This window comes from Gossypium hirsutum, chromosome D10 (genome assembly GCF_007990345.1).
Source record: "Gossypium hirsutum isolate 1008001.06 chromosome D10, Gossypium_hirsutum_v2.1, whole genome shotgun sequence".
Classification (NCBI taxonomy): Eukaryota; Viridiplantae; Streptophyta; class Magnoliopsida; order Malvales; family Malvaceae; genus Gossypium; species Gossypium hirsutum.
The window spans coordinates 4,609,385-4,629,867 of NC_053446.1; the positions used below are offsets into that span (position 1 = coordinate 4,609,385).

General features: G+C 36.8%; 3 protein-coding genes across 6 annotated transcripts; all 3 read left to right on the top strand.

Moving 5' to 3' along the window:
* Window positions 1-202: 202 nt before the first annotated feature.
* LOC107915685 (STE20/SPS1-related proline-alanine-rich protein kinase) lies at window positions 203-11,905 on the top strand. Of its 3 annotated transcripts, none has more exons than XM_041102886.1 (22): window positions 203-371; window positions 1,003-1,178; window positions 1,464-1,718; window positions 2,064-2,188; window positions 7,547-7,591; window positions 7,679-7,760; window positions 7,853-7,921; window positions 8,008-8,178; window positions 8,280-8,345; window positions 8,708-8,776; window positions 8,865-8,984; window positions 9,138-9,208; window positions 9,384-9,614; window positions 9,894-10,000; window positions 10,146-10,237; window positions 10,311-10,367; window positions 10,699-10,821; window positions 10,907-10,955; window positions 11,041-11,102; window positions 11,291-11,352; window positions 11,454-11,505; window positions 11,585-11,905. In XM_041102886.1, exons 2-22 carry the CDS (start codon window positions 1,020-1,022, stop codon window positions 11,588-11,590), a joined length of 2,073 nt encoding a protein of 690 aa, XP_040958820.1. In that variant the 5' UTR covers window positions 203-371; window positions 1,003-1,019; the 3' UTR covers window positions 11,591-11,905. The 3 variants fall into 3 exon arrangements, with proteins under 3 accessions (XP_040958820.1, XP_040958819.1, XP_040958821.1); XM_041102885.1 differs by lacking the exon at window positions 203-371 and adding an exon at window positions 399-689; XM_041102887.1 differs by lacking the exon at window positions 203-371 and adding an exon at window positions 400-689 and having other exon boundaries at window positions 10,311-10,352.
* A 738-nt stretch (window positions 11,906-12,643) lies between these two features.
* On the top strand, window positions 12,644-13,851 carry LOC107915031 (fasciclin-like arabinogalactan protein 14). Its single transcript, XM_016844126.2, has one exon. It carries the CDS (start codon window positions 12,686-12,688, stop codon window positions 13,694-13,696), a length of 1,011 nt encoding a protein of 336 aa, XP_016699615.1. The 5' UTR covers window positions 12,644-12,685; the 3' UTR covers window positions 13,697-13,851.
* Window positions 13,852-15,671: 1,820 nt separating this feature from the next.
* On the top strand, window positions 15,672-19,780 carry LOC107914467 (putative glucose-6-phosphate 1-epimerase). 2 transcript variants are annotated; one of them, XM_016843389.2, is made up of 8 exons: window positions 15,672-15,880; window positions 17,074-17,148; window positions 17,689-17,745; window positions 17,826-17,986; window positions 18,139-18,279; window positions 18,892-18,994; window positions 19,092-19,191; window positions 19,390-19,780. In XM_016843389.2, the coding sequence occupies exons 1-8, from the start codon at window positions 15,782-15,784 to the stop codon at window positions 19,620-19,622; spliced, it is 969 nt and encodes a 322-aa protein (XP_016698878.2). In that variant the 5' UTR covers window positions 15,672-15,781; the 3' UTR covers window positions 19,623-19,780. The 2 variants fall into 2 exon arrangements, with proteins under 2 accessions (XP_016698878.2, XP_040958822.1); XM_041102888.1 differs by lacking the exon at window positions 15,672-15,880 and adding an exon at window positions 16,708-16,976.
* Window positions 19,781-20,483: the final 703 nt, after the last annotated feature.

The window sequence follows — 20,483 nt, forward strand, 5'->3', positions numbered from 1 at the left end:
TTATAAATATAGATATTAATTTAGTTAGATAAGAACTAAAATATCACTATTTTATAAAATAAATTGTATTTTTATTTTTAATAAAAAATAAAAATACTTTTATAATAAAATCTATTTTTATAAATCTATTTGTTATATTTCAGGTAAATATAAATTATTTGGGAGAAAATGAGTAGTGATGTCGAATAACATAGGTTTAAATGGAGAGATAGGGAAAAAAAAAGGGAAAGAAACGGAGGAACCAAACACAAGTGGCGGGATTCTTGCATGCAAATGTTATTTATTTCTCAGGTTGAGCGGCGACCCGATACCCTCGCTCTCTCTCTCTCTCACGACATAGCGAAGACGACAATAACCCCTCTGTCCTCAATGTCTCTTTCTCTTTTCCACCATCATTTTCTTGTTCACTTCTCTCACCTATCAATGAATGCCAATTACCTTTCACATTAATCAATTATATACCTTTCAAACTTTTTGGTTTCATGAATATCAAATTTTTTCTTCCTGTAATTGTCTTCTTTAAAACTTTTTTTTTTTTTTTTTGCTTTGGGTTTTCTTTTCTATGTTTCCATACCATGGTGACCACTTTGTTTGCTCATTGCATGCAGAGGAATTTTATTTTTAATCATGGGATGTGGATTCTAAATCAGCTGCTACATTTTTGAGGGTTTCAATAGACTTAACTTCGGGTTGGTTTATTGATGTTGAAAGAATTTTTTTTGTCTCTATTATGATATTTTGTTATTGAAATTGCTCTCTTTTTGGGACTAATTCCTTCATAATTGAGCGCTTTTGCTTAGTATTTAAGGGAAACGAGGTTAACTTGTATGTGATTCCAGTAATCCCATTCCATTGATTGGTTTGTCATTATTAATGCTAGCTTGTAACCTGCTGCAATGCAAACTGTTTTACTTCATCATTGCTATGGATTTGCATTGGATTTTATGCTCTTTTGAGGAGATTGAAAACCTTTTTCAATGTGTGGTTTTGTGACATTGTTAGGAAAGGTGTAAACTATAATGGAGAAGAAGAAGTATCCAATTGGGCCGGAGCATTATACATTGTACGAGGAGGTGGGGCAAGGTGTTAGTGCTTCCGTGTACCGTGCTGTCTGTATACCCTTTAATGAAGTTGTTGCAATCAAAATTCTTGATTTTGAACGTGAAAATTGTGATCTGGTAATCCCTTCTTTCCAATTCTGCAGTTTTTTTTTGTGGGTGTGTGTTTAAGGTTGTCGTTTTGTTATCTGGTTGGGGTTATATGTTATGTCAAATTGGATGAAACATTATCTCTTTAGCTACACTAGGATGAACTACTTTGAAGAACTTAGAAAGTACGCCTTTGCCTTGCTTTTTTGTGATTATTGAAGAATGATACTAGATTTCTGTAGATGCTGCATATATTCTATTGGAGATCTATCAACACTTGTTGCTTTGGCATTTTTCTCTAATCCACTTTCTCAGAATAACATTTGTCGTGAGGCGCAAACAATGGTCTTAGTTGATCATCCAAATGTTCTTAAATCACACTGCTCCTTTGTCAATGATCATAACCTATGGGTTGTCATGCCATACATGTCCGGGGGATCTTGTCTTCATATACTGAAGGCTGCATATCCTGATGGTTTTGAGGAGGTAGTTATAGCCACAATACTTCGTGAAGTGTTGAAAGGTTTAGAGTATCTTCACCATCACGGGCACATACATCGGGATGTTAAAGTAAGTACTTGGTCTTCATTCGCATAATTTGAGTTCAATACGCTTAATCCTTGGTTTTTAAAACCAAGCTCTTAATGGTTGGGTTACAGTTTTAGCTTACAAGTTAAAGAGTTACATACATTCTCAAACTCAGTAAGTGAATATATTATTTTTGCTCAGAAAAAGGCAATTCTTATTTCTACAGTATTTATTTGAGTCGGTTATTTAGTATTGCAATGGGAACCATTTGATTAGCATGATTACCAGATTGTGAACTCCGTTAATTTCATAATATCTAAAGCAGTTTTTTCTCGTGTGTGAATGAAACACTTTGGTTCTTAGCTCCTCAATGGTCTTTTCCAATAGGCTGGGAATATTCTCATTGATTCACGCGGTGCAATCAAGCTGGGAGACTTTGGTGTTTCGGCTTGCATTTTTGATTCGGGTGATAGGCAACGCATGAGGAATACATTTGTGGGGACACCATGCTGGTATGCTTACACTTCCGCATTTATATCCTTAGATAAGAATCCTGAGTGCCAAATACTTTTGTGGTTAACTGTTGCGGAAAGGATCGTTTCGAGAACTCCGATATGACTACAAGTAAATTGACCGGAACGAAAAATAAAGTGAACACAAGGATTTACGTGGTTCGGCTTTAATGCCTACGTCCACGGGCAGAGGCGAAAAGAAATTTCACTATAACAAGATGAAGATTACAAGTGTTTTACACTCAAGACACAACCCGAGAACCTCACAACTCTCAACCCCTATAGAAAACCCGAAAGCTAAAATCCTAGCTTTCAAAGAACAAGCTTTGCTCTCTCTTGGTTTGGGATGATCGAATATGGCTAATGAACCTCTCTATTTATAAGAGAGTTCAAGGACATAATTGTCCAAAACTTTGGCAAAGATTTGTGGTTGAAAATGGACACCAACAACCATCCACTAATCCACTACCACCAACAACCCACTACCAACAACAACAATCCACTACCAATTTTAAGCCATTTCTTAACAAATCTCCACCTTGGCTTGAAATTTACCAAGCTGAACATCATAGTGAATTCCTCGAACTGGATCACCTCTTCCAAACGCCTCTCTGGCGCTAATCAATCCCGAATACCTATCAAGTCCAAGCAATGCTTGAACTTATATGCAGGGATCACCTTAGTTAACATATCTGCAGGATTCTTCTCGGTAGCAACCTTGCTGATAACAATGTCACCTTGCGTAACATGTTCCCGAACAAAATGATATCTGACATCAATGTGTTTGGTCCGTTCATGAAACATCTGATTTTTAGTCAGATGTATGGCACTCTGGCTATCGCAAAATACAACAGTGAAATCCTGTTGTAAACCCAAACTGCTTACTAGACCTTTCATCCACAATGCTTCTTTCACTGCTTCTGCTAACGCCATATATTCCGCCTCAGTCGTAGATAAGGCTACAGTAGACTGTAACACAGCTTTCCAACTAATGGCTCCTCCAGAATAAGTGAAAACATAACCCGTCAGAGATCTTCTTTTGTCCAGATCTCCAGCATAATCAGAGTCCACATAGCCCGTGACACTGCTAGTGCAGTCACTCTGATCATATACCAAGCATAAATCTGCAGAACCTCTCAAGTACCTGAGAATCCATTTCACGGCCTGCCAGTGTTCCTTGCCAGGACAACTCATGTATCTGCTGACCACACTAACTGCATGTGAAATGTCTGGACGAGTGCAAACCATTGCATACATCACGCTTCCAACTGCACTCGAGTATGGAATGTGAGACATTTGCTGCTTTTCTTCATCAGATTGTGGTGACAACTCTGCAGAGAGTTTGAAATGTGGTGCCAACGGAGTACTCACAGTTTTCGCTTTATCCATGCCGAAGCGTTGAAGAACCTTTTCAATGTAGTTCTTCTGCGACACACGAAGCTTGCCCGCCTTGCGATCTCTGTGAATATCCATGCCCAAAATTTTCTTGGCAGCACCCAGATCCTTCATCTCGAACTCACCACTCAACTGCGACTTTAACTTGTTGATTTCCGACATGTTTTTGGAAGCAATTAACATGTCATCAACATACAGCAACAAATAAATGTGCGAACCATCTGAGAGCTTCCGATGATAGACACAAGCATCATAGTCACATCTTGTGTAACCATGCTGAATCATGAAGCTATCAAACCGCTTGTACCACTGCCTTGGGGATTGTTTCAATCCATATAAAAACTTCTTTAATAGACAGACATGGTCTTCTTTACCAGGAACTGTAAAACCCTCTGGTTGACGCATGTAGATTGTTTCCTCGAGCTCACCATGCAAGAACGCCGTTTTTACGTCAAGCTGCTCAAGTTCTAGATCAGACTTGGCCACCATGGCAAGTAATACACGAATGGAAGAATGCTTTACGACTGGGGAGAAAACTTCATTGTAGTCAATCCCCTCTTTCTGAGTGAAGCCTTTAGCAACCAATCGTGCCTTGAATCTAGTTGCTTCAACCCCTAGGATGCCTTCCTTTTTCTTGAAGACCCATTTGCAACCAACTATCTTCTGGTTACTTGGCGGCTTAACCAACTCCCAAGTATGGTTCTTGTGAAGAGATTCTATCTCCTCACTCATAGCAATTGCCCACTGTGCCGACTCATCACACGTGACAGCCTCATTATAACTGGAAGGTTCTATACCAATGGACTCCGCCACACTGAGCGCGAAAGACACCAGATTAGCGTAACGCGGATTTGGTTTGATTTGTCTCTTCGTTCTTCCAGTGGCAATGCTATATGGTTTTTCTTGAGGTGACTCATCTTCATCGGAATCTTGCACCTCAACTTGATCATCCTGGACTGAAGTACCTTCCGTAGGAATTGGAGCGTCCACCTGACACTCCACCTGCTTCTCAACACCGTGATCTCCCATTCTATCTGACTCCTCCTTTTCCCGGGAATTTGTGGTGGATCGAAGCATGGATGACTCATCAAAAGTCACATCTCTGCTGATGATGAACTTGGACGAAACCGGATCAGGACACCACAACCTGTATCCTTTCACCCCTTGGCCGTATCCAAGAAATATGCATTTCTTCGCCCTCGGTTTGAGTTTTCCCTCATTTACATGAGCATACGCAGGGCAGCCAAACACTCTTAAACCAGAGTAATCAGCAGGAGAACCAGACCATACTTCCTCAGGAGTCTTCAGCTCAATAGCTGTTGACGGAGATCTGTTAACCAAATAACAAGCAGTATTAACAGCTTCAGCCCAAAATTCTTCACCGAGCCCAGCATTTGATCGCATGCAACGAGCTCGCTCCAAGAGAGTTCTATTCATGCGTTCTGCAACTCCATTTTGTTGTGGTGTTCGACGAACAGTGCGGTGTCTCACTATTCCTTCATTTTTGCAGAACTCATTGAATTCACCTGAGCAAAACTCCAAGCCATTATCCGTCCGGAATCGCTTGATCTTCTTTCCTGTTTGATTTTCGATCAAAGCTTTAAATTGCTTGAAGTTGATGAGAACCTCATACTTGCTCTTCAGAAAATACACCCAAACCTTTCTCGAGTAATCATCGATAAAGGTAAGCAGATATCTGTAACCACCTTTAGAAATTGTCGGAGAAGGCCCCCAAAGGTCAGAATGGAAGTAATCCACTGTGCCTTTTGTCTTGTGAATCCCAGTGCTGAACTTTACCCGAGTCTGCTTACCGAAGACGCAGTGCTCACAGAAATTCAACTTTCCTGTACACTGCCCAGACAATAATCCTCGTTTGCTTAGCACCGATAAGCCTCTCTCGCTCATATGCCCGAGCCGCATATGCCATAACTTCGTGGTGTCAGAATCTAGATCATCTGATGATGACACTCCCGCAACACCTGTAACCGAGGAACCATCGAGGAAGTAAAGGCCCCGCTCCAAATTACCACGTATCACAGTCAAAGCACCCGAGAATACCTTGAGAACTCCACCTTCAGCAGAGTACCGAAAGCCTTTCTTGTCCAACGTACTCAAAGAGATCAAATTTTTCTTCATTTCTTGAATGTGCCGAACATCAGTTAGAGTTCTAACAATACCGTCAAACATCTTTATACGAACTGTGCCAATCCCCATGACTTGACATGCGTGGTCATTTCCCATTAGTACTGAACCAGAATGCTTCTCGTATGTTGAGAATGCATCTTTCGAAGTACTTATATGAAATGTAGCTCCCGTATCAAGAATCCATCTCCCACCAGCGTAAGAGTCGGATACTGCAAGAACGATCTCGGCATCACTTGAAGAATCTGCATCAGCTACATTCGCACGATCATTTTGTTGCTCCTGTGATTCTGATTTCTCCTTCCTTTTCGGACAATCTACCTTCATGTGCCCGTACTTCTTACAGTAGTAGCACTGTATTCTCTTCTTGGACTGCGATCTAGGATGGCTTTTACTTGAACTTCCACCCTTTGCCTTGGATCTTCCTCGAGCAACCAAGCCTTCGCCTTCATTGTTTTCGACCACCTTACCAGTGATTTTCTTCCTCAACTCACTGGAACTTAAGGCATTTTTCACCTCCTCTAGAGTCAGGTCATCACGACCGTACATCATTGTATCAACAAAATTCTCATACGAGGGAGGCAAAGAACACAAAACAATTATTGCTTGGTCCTCATCATCGATTTTGTTATCGATATTATTCAAATCCATGATAATGGAATTGAATTTATCCAGGTGCTGGGAAACAGGTGTACCTTCCTCCATCTTCAGGGCATAGAGTCTTTGCTTGAGGTAGAGCCGGTTCGTCAATGACTTCGTCATGTACTTGCTCTCTAACCGGAGCCACAAACCGGACGCGGTTTTCTCATCCGCTACTTCTCGTAGCACTTCATCTCCTAGACATAGCAGAATAGCACTATGTGCTCTTTCTAGCATGTCATCCTTTTGCTCTTCCGAAAGCGTGCTTGGTAATTTATCTTTACCAGACAATGCTTTTAGCAATCCTTGTTGAACCAGCACTGCCCGCATCTTGATGCGCCATAAACTGAAACTATTTTTCCCGGTAAATTTCTCGACATCATACTTAGTCGATGAAACACTTGTAGCCATAATTTGGAACCTTTGAATGAATGATAATATTTTCTTCCTGATGTGAAAGATCAGACAAAGCTGCAGTCACAGGGCAATTCAGAAAATATTATCACTCCTTCAACTACGCTCTGATACCAATTTGTTGCGGAAAGGATCGTTTCGAGAACTCCGATATGACTACAAGTAAATTGACCGGAACGAAAAATAAAGTGAACACAAGGATTTACGTGGTTCGGCTTTAATGCCTACGTCCACGGGCAGAGGCGAAAAGAAATTTCACTATAACAAGATGAAGATTACAAGTGTTTTACACTCAAGACACAACCCGAGAACCTCACAACTCTCAACCCCTATAGAAAACCCGAAAGCTAAAATCCTAGCTTTCAAAGAACAAGCTTTGCTCTCTCTTGGTTTGGGATGATCGAATATGGCTAATGAACCTCTCTATTTATAAGAGAGTTCAAGGACATAATTGTCCAAAACTTTGGCAAAGATTTGTGGTTGAAAATGGACACCAACAACCATCCACTAATCCACTACCACCAACAACCCACTACCAACAACAACAATCCACTACCAATTTTAAGCCATTTCTTAACATTAACTCAGGCCAACTATATTTTTTATAAATCCATAGAAATATAGATCATAGAATAATCAACCAAATCCTATTCAGATAGCATCTTAATTTTGAACTAATGTCCCACTGGACTTTTTCATCGAGTAAAAATGTCAAAGGTTCAGTGCTTCTTATCATCTGTAATCTAATTTCCTCTTCGTTGTTTGTAGGATGGCACCCGAGGTTATGGAGCAACTGCATGGTTATGATTTCAAGTCAGTCTATTGTTTTCTTAGAAAAGTGTCTCGTTCATGCTCCTTAGGTGACATTATGTTGATGTTTATTTGGCAAAATCCTTGCAGGGCAGATATCTGGTCGTTTGGTATAACTGCACTAGAGCTTGCTCATGGCCACGCTCCATTCTCGAAATATCCCCCAATGAAGGTAGATAGATTCTGTGACCCCCCTTAGCACAATTAAAATCCTTTACTGGACACCAAATTTATGTTTATTTAAAGCATATCTGTTGTTCTTAGGTGTTACTTATGACCTTGCAAAATGCACCCCCAGGCCTGGATTATGAAAGAGATAAGAAGTTTTCTAAGGTAGGCTAAACAATCCAACATTTTTAATAGTTGGATTAAATTACATAATGTTATGCGTTCATCTTGTGTTTCTCTTCTCTTTTCAGTCTTTCAAGCAAATGATTGCTAGTTGCTTGGTGAAAGATCCTTCAAAGAGACCTTCAGCCATGAAATTATTAAAACATTCATTTTTTAAGCAAGCGAGGTCAAATGATTATATAGCAAGGACACTTCTAGATGGATTGCCTGTTCTTGGTGATCGTATCAAGGCATTGAAGGTTAGCATGCTATTTTTAATCATATGGCCCTTATTTGTATAGCCTTACATTATGTTTCTGTTACTATCTTATACTTACAACTTTATCGTTTTTAAAAATAGAAAAAGGAAGAAGATATGCTCGCACAAAAGAAAATGCCAGATGGTGAAAAAGAAGAGCTATCACAGGTTAGAACTTTCAAAATTTTAATTATAACAAGTGGATGTTTCAATGCTCTTGTGCAGTCGCAGACATCTGTGTTTTTATTGTGGCTATCATCAAGTCATGATTCTAGAATTCAAAATTTTGGTTAGATTCATAATACATGAAGTCAAACTATGGTGTTGCATTTAAACCAAAATATTCTACTAGTCATATGTGGTTGGCAATGAGAAGGTTTATATTTAATCTGTGAATTATTATTTTGCCTATATTTATTTTACTAGATTGAGGGTGTTCTATTTTTTTGCTCATCAGTGTAATATCTTGTAGGCTGGGATTTGAAAGATCCGAGTTCATGACTTTTTGGTGCTTTTGTAATCATGAGCAGAATGAATATAAACGTGGGATAAGCGGATGGGATTTCAATCTTGAAGATGTGAAAGCTCAAGCTTCCCTGGTATAGTAATGGTTACTTTCCTGTTCCTTTTGGTGAAAAACTTTTTAGGGGTTTTCAAAGCTTTTTAGAATTTGTAAATGCTTGTCAGATCCAAGATGAGGACCTTATAAATTATACCAACCAAGGAGGGTGCTCAAATTATTTGCCATCACATGATGGACGAGATAAGCAATCTGAATGTCAGACCTCTTCTCAAGCTACAGGCAAGGTATTTCAAGATATACTGTGTCTTTTATTTTTGGCAGGTTTGTTGTAGGAATATAGGCTTTATTAGTTTTATCATTTTACGTCGTGGTTCGTCTTTTCTTCTTATTTTTCCTAGATTTCTTTTGGGTGGTTCTTGATGGTCTAGCTTTCACAGGAAGATAATGATCTGGTCCACAATCAGCCAGCTCCTTCTCTAGCAGTTGATCCAACAAGAAGTATTGCCAAGTATGTTATTGAGATAGTATTTGACAGTCTTGCTATATTACATTTTTACCTCTATGTCATTTTTAATCACTTTTGTTTAAGTCTAGTTCATTGAGAACATAGCAGTAGTCAGTAGTCATGCTTATTTTCGTGGAAGTAACGCCAATTACATTCATTTTTTTTAATCCAACATTAGATTTGAAAGATCTGATGATGACTCAAGCAGTGCTAGTGCCTCTCATGAGCTGAATGTGACTTCACTTTCTGATAATGATCATGTTGAAAGTAATCTGGCTGAGAAGCCTGTCCTGGAGACCAATGGAAAATCTTCTGATAACATGATCAAGCCTTCTCATCAAAGGACAACACCATTTTCAGGGAGCACCAGTATACCAGAAACCAGTGTTCTCCCAATTAAAGGAGAAAGGTGTGATACTTTGCTTACATAATTCTTTTTCTTGGTTATAATGCTTAATCCTATGTTACACCGCTAGTAGGTCAACTTAATGCCATTTTGTAAGTTTCCTTTACCAAGGATTTGTCTTACAAACTCCATTCATATATCTAAACTGGTATTAAACTATCATCCCACCTACCATATTTACACACATTAATTATCATAATATTTTTAAATATTTTCGTCTTCATCCATGTATAGAGTTTATCATGTTATATTTCTCTAGCACTCATTTTATCAAGGTTTTAGTGATAAGCAAAACCAGCAGCAGAACATTTCTGGTGGCAATGGAGCAGCAGTTTCTACAGGAGAAGATACTATTTCTGAACTTCCTTCTAAGACATCTAAATCACAAGGCAAGTGTTAACTTTTCTTACTCTAACTTTGTTTGTCCTGCAAAAGGAGTCTCCAGGTCTTATGATTTGGTTGATGATTGGTTAATTTTCTCTCTTCCCATTTCAAGTTGATTTACTTCCCCCAATAAATAAAGTGTCATTGCAGGAGTGAACAGTGATGATGAGAAAGCAAAGCCACCTGTCGTTCAGCAAAAGGGACGTTTTAAAGTTACATCCGAGAACGTTGATTTGGAAAAGGTGACCTATATCTTTATGGTCCGACTGTAGCTTCTATTGTCATATAGGAGATGAATTAACCTTCTCTTTTCAGGTTGCCCCATCTCCTATACTGCCAAAGAGTCGCAGCATGCAGGTTGGTACTTCGGAGGTCAGCACATGTGTGCCAAATTGCCTATTAGAACCAATTCTAGAATCCCATTTTATAGTTCTCACTTCTCTGGTAAATGCGCAATTAGGTTTTTGATTTGATTTATAATTAACTAGCAATCCTTGCAAGCTTTTGTAGCACAATAGTTAGTTCTAACAAGTATTCGTAAAAGAAGATATATAGTTACAAGCAGAAAAGCTTACGGCCCATATTGAATCGATGTATATGTTGTTGTGCCTTATTCAAGCATATTGTCTGGAAATAAGAACATATCTATACTCTTATTTTGTAGCTTATAATTTTTATATTGTCATAATTATGGGTTATGCAGGTTTTAAATACAAATCCTATGGTTTCACTAGCAGCAACATCTGACCCTTCATTATCAATCCCTGCTGCCAATCATCTTTTTCCACTGTTGCAGTCTGTTTTGCAGACAAACATTCTTCAAAGGGTATATGTTAGCCAAATGTTTTTTTTGACATTTCTACTTTATCTATTGGCTGATATTGTTCTACTTGGCGTGTTTTTGTCAACAGGAGTATATTCTCAATTTAATGAAGCACGTTTGTGCCAGTGAACCTATAGGTGCAACTACTTAAAATAGTCCTATTCCTCTTTTTTATAAATTCAAATTATATTATCTTAAATTTATTTTATCTCCATTGCTTAGCTAGTCGTGCACTTGAGGGAGTATGTGCACCGGCTAATGGGGCAGTCACAGAGAAATCTTTGGTAATTTTTTTCTCTTTAATTAACATTTTCCGTTCGATCATAGTTGGTGGGTTGGCTGCCTGCCGTCATTATTGTGCTAGAATACATTCAACTTTATCCTACACCATTTTTAAGCCACCTATGAAACTACATGACTTCAACCTTACACCAAAAGATTTTATTGATTAAACAGTTTTCTTGAATTGCAGCTGGAACTAGCTCATGATAGGGAAAAGGAGTTACTTCATGAGATAACCGAGTTACAGTGGAGGTATTTCAATGTCGTGAAGTGTGATTTCTTTTTCCATCAGTTACTTTACCATCCAAGTACCAAAAAAAGGCCTCTAAACCTTGTTTTTGTTATATATGCAGGCTCATCTGTGCTCAAGAAGAATTGCAAAAATACAAAACAGAGAATGCCCAGGTTAGTTTCTGAAACAGTTAGCTCATTTGTTCTCAATTTTCTTGAACCATAGCTGCCGATTCCAACCATGGAATTGCAGGTGTAATTTTATCTCGAATTGGAGCTGCGATGCAAGTAGAACCTTTTCTCCAACCATATCTAAAGAAAGCTAAAAGGAGAAAGATTTAGAAACAAATATGAGCAAGAGATATATATGATGTAATTATATGGAGCTGGATGTTATTGTTTGTGTCATACGCCCTTAAATTGTTGTAAACTACTCTATTATATTTTCTTCTCTAGATCAGCATATAAGTTGTAAATACTAAACATAGTTTTAATCTTAAGTTTAGTGATATTTATGTACTCCCCATTTGGTATAAAATTTCCAAATGTTGATAACAAAAATTTAAGCTTGAAATTTCTTTTTCTTAAAAAAATGATCATGATTGAAGTTTCATGGATCAACTTGGAATAATGAAATAATTTTATATTTTCATGTCCGTAAAATTCGAATCTGAGTCTTCCCTTAAGAATGTAATGTATCTTATCATTATATTTAACAAGTGGGTATCACTTTTTAGTAGATTCGTAATTTCATTTCATAGTGGTCGAGCATTTACCAGTCACTTTGCAAAGGTTATCAAAGTAAAATTTTGCCCATAAACAGAGTTAAACAGAGTTAAAGTTCCTCGCAACAATTCCATCATATATAACACAAAAATATACCCATTTGTTTATTGTTAACAATATCTTCAACTGGGAATGGTTCATCCCGGTTTGGACTATGAGTTTAGATCTAGTGGAAAATGATGAAACGATACTAGAGACGATAATAGAAATTTCGATTATTAATTAAATAAAATTATTAAATATTAATATATTTTATAGAGATTCAGAGTCGCAAGCCATTGACCATGCATGTGTATTGTATATGTATGATGTAGAACGAAGAGCCAAAGTTTAAGGGCTTGAGTCACGATATTGAACCATCTCATAGTCTTGTCATAAGGTGCTAGATTTAGAATTGAAAAGAAACCTCCACTATCTGCGCTTGTTTGGCCGAATTAGACTCAACCTTACAAAAATAGACATTGAATTTTAATCCACACGCTTTTAGTATAAAAACCCATCGTCTTGGCCCTTGTTATCCAACGACAAACTGTTCATCATATCATTATAAAAAAAGTAAAAAACAATAATGTCGACTTCACCAGTAATTACTCTATTGTTCTCCCTTTTCTTTGTATTACTATCACCAACATATGCTTTTAACATCACAGAAATCCTCAAACCTTACAAGGACTTCAATTTGTACAATTACCAATTGAGTTCAACAGGATTGGCAAGTGAAATCAACAACCTACAAATCGTGACCGTCCTTGTTGTTGCCGATTATGATTTGTTCGCATTTAGACACTTGCCGGGCGATGATGTTAGGAGAATCTTGGGGTTCCATGTGATATTTGGTTACTATGATCCAACCAGGCTCAAAAGCTTGCGATCCAGAATAACCCTCACCACACTTTACTCAGGGGCTACCTTGACCGCGAACCGCGAGAGCAATGGTGAAGTCACGTTTAGATCGACTACTTCAAGTTCTAAATTGGATGCCACATTTGTTCGCACCGTTGAACTTCAACCCCGTAGCATTGCAGTATTGCAAGTCTCCCCTTATATAAAAACATCAGGCGACCTACCTTCCACTCCACCATCACCACCACCACCACCACAACAATCACCAACGTCGCTTCCCACCACTGCTTCCCCTCCGAGGAAAGCCTTAGCACCACCTCCGACCAGTCAAGAGAAGAAATCCCCAACCCCAACTTCATCCCCCAATAAATCAAGCAATATTGCAACAACTTCACCCCCCACTAAAGAAAGCAATAACACTGCACCAGCTGCATCAAAGACTAAACCCAACTCCGTATCATCTGGACCCCCGCCGGAAGAGAACCCAACTACTCCACCACCAAAGGCTTTGTCACCAAGGAAGGCCCTCGCACCGGCTCCTAGTGACGAAGACGAGTCTCCGGTTGCATCCCCGCCTAAACCAAGCAGTAGTACACCATCACCATCACCAGCTGCTGATGTTCCTGCTCCAGCTCCTGATCAAAAGAGTTCTGCTACACCTATGGCTTCCGGGAATTATCTTGCCTCCATCCTTATGGTTTCGACTGCGGCTTGGTTATTTTTTCCCATGATTTGATGGATATTTTGGCTTCTTTTTTGGTATTGTGACTCATATACCATGATCCAATGTTCCAAGCTTTCAGATTTATGATCTGAGACCCATCTTTTTTGTTCCTATTTCTTTGAGTCCCAACTGAAGAAAAATAATGCCGGGTAATCATCATTATTCCACTCCACATATCTCAATTTAATTTTCTTCGGTTCATAGAAAAATATCTCAATTCAGGTCAGAGAAAAAGAGCTATATCTGCATCAATGACAAAAATCATAATTGATAATATGATAGATTAATAATAAGTTCCTACACAACGGCAAATCAAATGATACGAGACGTTTAATAAACATAAGCTTCAAAAATCTTTTGCATGCATGTAAAAATCTACGTATTTTCCTGTACTAACAACAATGCTCATGTCAATCGAGTTAAACTCGTTCACTAATTTTTAATCAATTTTAAATAATAAGTGAACAATGTATTTACTTAATTTAAAAAATAAATATATATGATTATAATAACTTTTATAATTAAAAAAGAAGAAGAAGTTATAAACTGTCATTTAAAATAAGTCCCATATTTTGTTGATATTAACTTGAATAGAAAATTTGATCCTTTTATCATAAAATAAACTATTCTGTTTAATAAACGCCCTTTTCAATAATTTTTATTTATTTATTTAAGGGTAAATTAGGTTAGAAATTATCCAATTATGGTTTTCTGTCGTAAAATAGTTATTCGACTATTTAATTTTATCCTTTTTATCACTCGATTATCTTAGATTTTTAGGTGTTTTCATTTTTACACCAGCTAGTTGGTGACGAAAAAGACAAAATTGAATAATTAAATGATATTTTATAATTTTTCATAGCTAAATGGTTAAAAAAGAAAGAAATCATAATTGGGAGACTAGTAATGTAATATATCCATTATTTAAACATCAATGGAAAGGTTATTTTTATACAAACATTGGTGGAAAGTTTTAATGTTACTTGATTTATATATTTTATAAAGTATAGTGAAAATTAAAAGATATCTTTTTTGACAATGAGATACCATAATATTTGAACTTTATTGGAGTTAAAAAATTTTCTAATGAATATAATAATAATGGCGTTTTCTTTAAAAAATAATCTAAAAACTTAATTAATTACGAAAATGATTTGGGGAAAAATTATATACAAAAATGATTCGTTTGCTACAATTATCGTCGGTGCCGTTTGACACACTGATGACATTAACCTACTTTTCTCTCAATCATGTTTTAATCATTATAAAAAAAAAGTGGTACCTCTTGATATATTGACGACATTGGACTGAAGTGTGAATATATAAAACATTTAAGGAACTGATGAAGTAATTACCCTTTCTAGATTAGCTAAAGAAATGGTTGCTAGACATTTTCCAACTTTTGTTCTATCGTTCTATCTGCATGTTAGGTCTGTCCCCTTTTAAAATTAAATTTAAATAGCCCTTAAAATTTATAAGAATAACAAAAATAAATCTCTCTTAACCAATTTAAAAATTGGACAAACCCAATGTGTAAATAGACCAAAAGTTGAAAAGCATTTAATTGGTGCCGCCGCACCTTTATTCAACCAATCTAAAAAGGATAATTGCTTCATCAAATTTCTGAACATTTTATATAATCACACTTAAGTCCAATGCCACTAATGTGCCAGATGGCACCACTAAAAATTTTTTATTTTTATTTTCTTGTAATGATAAAAGCATGATCGAGGGAAAAGTAGGCTGATGCCGTCGGTATATCATTTTCGTATATAATTTTTCCCAAATCATTCTCGTAATTAATTAATTTTTTAAAATTACTTTTAAAAGAAAACCTATAATAACTATTGTTTTCAACGAAATATTTTAACTATTCATGCAAATTTTAAACACTAGTGTCTATTTTAATTTTAATTTTAATTTTAATTAGATAAAAGAATTGTCCTAATGATCTGATATTGCTTAAATTAGTAGAGCCTCCGAAAATCCACCAAAAAACTCCACTTCTCGCTCTCTGTCTCTCTCTTTTCCCCTTCCTTTTTTGTTTCTTCGAAAGAACGATATCAATCTAAAAGAAGAAATTTTAAGAACCGCTAAATGGCTTCAGCTTCAGAGAATATTTATGTCGAGCATGTTAAAGGCGTCAATGGTCTCGATAAGGTCATCTTAAGGGAGATTCGCGGTTGGTCTGCTGAGGTTTTCCCTTTCCTTATCTCTTTCTCTCATTTTCTACGATCATTCCTTTGCATTTTGTTACGCGATCATTCTTGTCTATTTTTTTTTTGGAAAGAAACGGTTCGTTAGTGACTTGAGATCGGAATCTTCAAATCTTTGTTGAAATGTCAACCGCATTGCAAGAATCACCTTTTCTTTTGAAGAGATTTACGTGATTTGTTTAGTTAATTATTCTATTTATAGATTTGGATCCCGCGGTTAACTTAGCTGTCCGTACAACGGAAATAAACACTGATGGTTTAATCTTGTAATTGTTTTGCTCGATAAAACTTATATATATATATATTCGTGCATCGAATTTAGATCAAGAATGATTCATTCTGTTGTTGTAGATAGTGGGAAACAGGCTGATCGTGTTTTGCACTGAACCAAAACGAGAACGTATGAATCAAATGAACGAATAGTAGGAATGCTTCTTGAAACCGTATTAAGCACAGGTTTACTATTTGTGCGCATGTTTTGATTTACGAGAACTTTCCATCGGGAGAAACTATTTACTTGCGAGGATAATCTAGAATGTTTACAGGACAATAACCTAATACGGTTCTTTGGCACATTAAAACTTTTTTTATGTTTTAAAGTTGCAAGAGTTTCTGCCATGTGTATAAGATGCTTTAGAACTCCTTTGTTCTTCCTTGTTTACTGTATACTGGCTGGAATGCACTTGTGCAAGTGCGATTTCTTTAATCAAAAAGTCATAGTGACAATATTAGTAAAACTGTTATTTAATGCTCCGAAAAGGGAGTTTCAAACATCCTCAACTGAGTTAAAACATGTTTCTCTTGGATCATAAATAATCAAGTCAACGCCAAATTATTAAGTTCTCTTATGTAGTTAAATTAGCACGTCATGATCAATTAAACCTGCTTGTGGAGATTTTGATCTCTACCACCTGTGTATAGATAAAACCCACTTTAGTATCCCGCAAAAAATGAAACCTTTCAAGTTTTCCCCCTTCTAATGATAGCATTAAGTCTTAAAATCATTTGTTTCGTTTGAATATGGACAATTTTGTTAGAACTAGTGTTGACCTTAGGAAGTCATGGATGCTTCTTACGTAGTGCTTCCCCTCCCCCTCCCCCCCTCCTCTTTTCCTTCCTTTTAACCTGAAAAACTTTATGATTTCTTGTATTGATTCTATTTTTCTTAAACAGGTGTATCTCTATGGGGGTCAAGTCACTTCTTGGAAGAATGAACGTCGGGAGGAGTTGCTCTTCCTTAGTAGTAAGGTATCTGTTTTAGAATTATCCTTGTTAGAAACCATTTAGCTTAAGAATTTAAATTAATTTCAGTTACCTCCTCTCCTGCTACTAACGATCTAAAGTTCTAAACTTCACCATTCGTGATAGTCCTAGAATGCGCACGCAATGGTTCATGAAATAAAATTTACGGCGTTGCAAATATATGCTACTAAAAGTTACCATTGATTGTGCAGTTTGATGATTAATTACTTCTACTTATAGTATTTTCCAAGTGTCTGATTAAAACCTAATGCTACGTTGTGAAGAGGTTAGGGTTCAAAAAGCTGTTTTTTTATGGGGGGTGAGGGGGAATGAGTTCTTTGAGGGGAGTGTCAAAATGCCCGCCACATTTGTATACTTACCTTTAAATATAGACAAGGTTTTTAATTTTTCTTAAAGAACGAAAGAATTTCTAATTGAAATAATTGATGCATATTGATTTTTATATAGGAAGAGAACTAGCAATTTGAATGGATCTACCAACTATTTGTGTTTGGCTTTTCAATTAATCGTGTGTTCTTTCTGCAGGCACTTTTTCAGCCACCTAAGCCTGTTCGTGGAGGTATACCAATCTGTTTCCCTCAAGTATGTGCTCCAAAGCTTTATCTTTTCCTTTTTGCAATTTTTATATCTTTGATTCAAATTTAATCATTCTAGCCATGCAGTTCGGAAATCTCGACTCTCTTGAGCAACATGGATTTGCAAGAAATCGACTTTGGAGTGTTGATCCTGATCCCCCGCCATGTTCATCACATACTAATAGCAGGGCTTTCATCGACTTAATTCTTAGGCATTCTGAAGAAGAGGCGAAGATCTGGTCTCACAGGTGCATTGCTCTATATGAATTTTGATTTATTTAACACAGTCCCTGAATTGGCATCCTGATTTTATATCCTCTATTCCAGTTTTTGTCATCTGCAAGTGAGATGGATACTAAAGTCCTATCAAGTGGACTAAGGGATGTGCAATTGTGTGCAGGTATGAGCTTCGGTTAAGGGTAGCTCTAGGACCTGCAGGTGATTTGATGCTGACTTCCCGCATTCGAAATACAAACACTGATGGCAAGTCGTTTACATTTACATTTGCCTATCACACCTATTTTTTCGTCACTGATATCAGGTATAAATATATTTATCTAGCAATCTAGTGGTTTTTAGCAATGAGAATCTCTGCATTTAAACACAGTATCATGCATCTCTAATTTTAGCAGTTGCAGTATTTTTTCCCCTTCAGTTAACAATGCTAGTGTTTTCTTAAGCCGTGGAAACAGTATGATATGGTGAATATTTGATTAAATCGCCCTATAGCCTTGGCCCTTATTCCTTACGTAAGGGGGGAACTAGACTGTCAAAAGCAGGAGTATAAATATGAGATCAAAGTCGTACTTAGTCACTGAACATAAGTAGTTTCTTAACGCAATTGATTTATATATTCTTGCTTTCTTGTCTTCTACATGCCAGGTAAGTGAAATTGCTATTTTGCATAGATAAAGTAAACATCTTGCAACACATGATTTTTTTATCTTGAATTGAAGTTAAGTTATGATTAGAAGCAATTTTTATTTGTTTCACCACATTTATATCATACATGGAAAGTAAAAGCTCTGTTCTTATTTTTGTTATTATTTTAAGAGTAAAGAAAAAGTTCTGTATCTAGGTGTTGTTGTTATGCTATATTGCTTGGACTTATTCTTTGTTCTGTATGATTCAATTTGTATTTACTTTTATTTAGTGAAGTGCGAGTAGAAGGACTAGAGACACTGGATTATTTGGATAACCTGCAGAACAGAGAGCGGTTCACTGAACAAGGGGATGCAATAACATTTGAATCAGAAGTTAGTCTAAAATTTTTAAAGCAGGCTTATGTTTTCTGTCTTTTCAATTCTAGTTTGTATACATTGTTTTATGTTTACCGTTCTTGTTGGTGAAAAGGTGGATAAGATATATCTTAGTACACCAACAAAAATTGCCATCCTGGACCACGAAAGGAAGCGAACATTTGAGTTGCGAAAGGATGGACTTCCGGATGCTGGTGAGTTTATTGTCTTTATAAGCTTCCATCCTAATTTAGAGCACCATGGGTAGGAGATATGAATTAGTTGACAGTCAAAATTCCATTTTAAGCTCGACGAACCGTAACATCTTTTACAACCCATGCTTTATTGGATAAGCATGTAAATTATTGGTTAGATTTGTCGATTACAGCTTGGTTCCTATGTCCTTATTTCAGTCGTGTGGAATCCCTGGGACAAGAAAGCGAAAGCAATGGCTGATTTCGGTGATGAGGAGTATAAACATATGCTTTGCGTAGAGGCTGCTTGTGTGGAGAAGCCCATCACCTTGAAACCTGGTGAAGAATGGAAAGGAAGACAGGAGATCTCAATTGTTCCATCAAGTTACTGCAGCGGACAACTCGACCCGCGTGGACAACTCGACCTGCGTAGGGTAACCTTTGGTTGTTAAACACTGGCTTTTGCTTCAACATCCTTTGTACAGTTTAAATCGCAAAAACACTGCCGATTCAGCCTCCACAATTGGTGCCAGTCACCAGCCAAGCATTTAATTTACAAATTGTCCCTGTGCCTAAAGTTTTCATATGAAGGGTATGGTAATTTTGCATATCTGTTTCTTTGGGTGTTTTGATTGATTACCTCTCCATTTTTATTCTTTCATTTTTTTTTCATCCTTCCATTTTCTTCTTATAGTATTAACTTTCTGAGAATTGTCCAAGCGATTTAATAGTGTGTCAGTTTGGTAATAAAATCCTTTGCTTCTATTCGTGAGATTATTTGCAATAACTGTTACCCTTGCTTTGCTTCCCTGATGATGTTTGTATGTATAGTATCGTGAGCACTGAGCCGTGTATTTGAAAAAATAAATTCCTTTTTTTTTTCTTGATGTTAATATACAACAATTTAGTACTATGTAGATGCAAATTTCGTTGATAAAAAATGATGCAGATCCATATGTGGGTGGGCAATTCTGATTTGAATCTTATCGCTTCAACTTTTGGGTCATTCGATCTGGTGTAAGTGGAACATCGGGTCATGGAAAGTGAGTTTTTGAAAATTGAGTAAATAAAATTATTTGTTGTTTTGGTTTCATTGAAGTGTGGGATGTAAATGGATAATGATGTGGTTATTAGAGTAAATTCATTCAATCAGTGAGTTAGGCTGATTAAACCAACCGATCACCACATCTAACAACTTTAGGAACGGGATGAAAAAGCATACTTTATGAAATTCCATAACATACATCATTGTAAAGAGTACGGATATTCATAATCGAGTCTATTCATAGATCAAATCAAGTCATAATTTAATT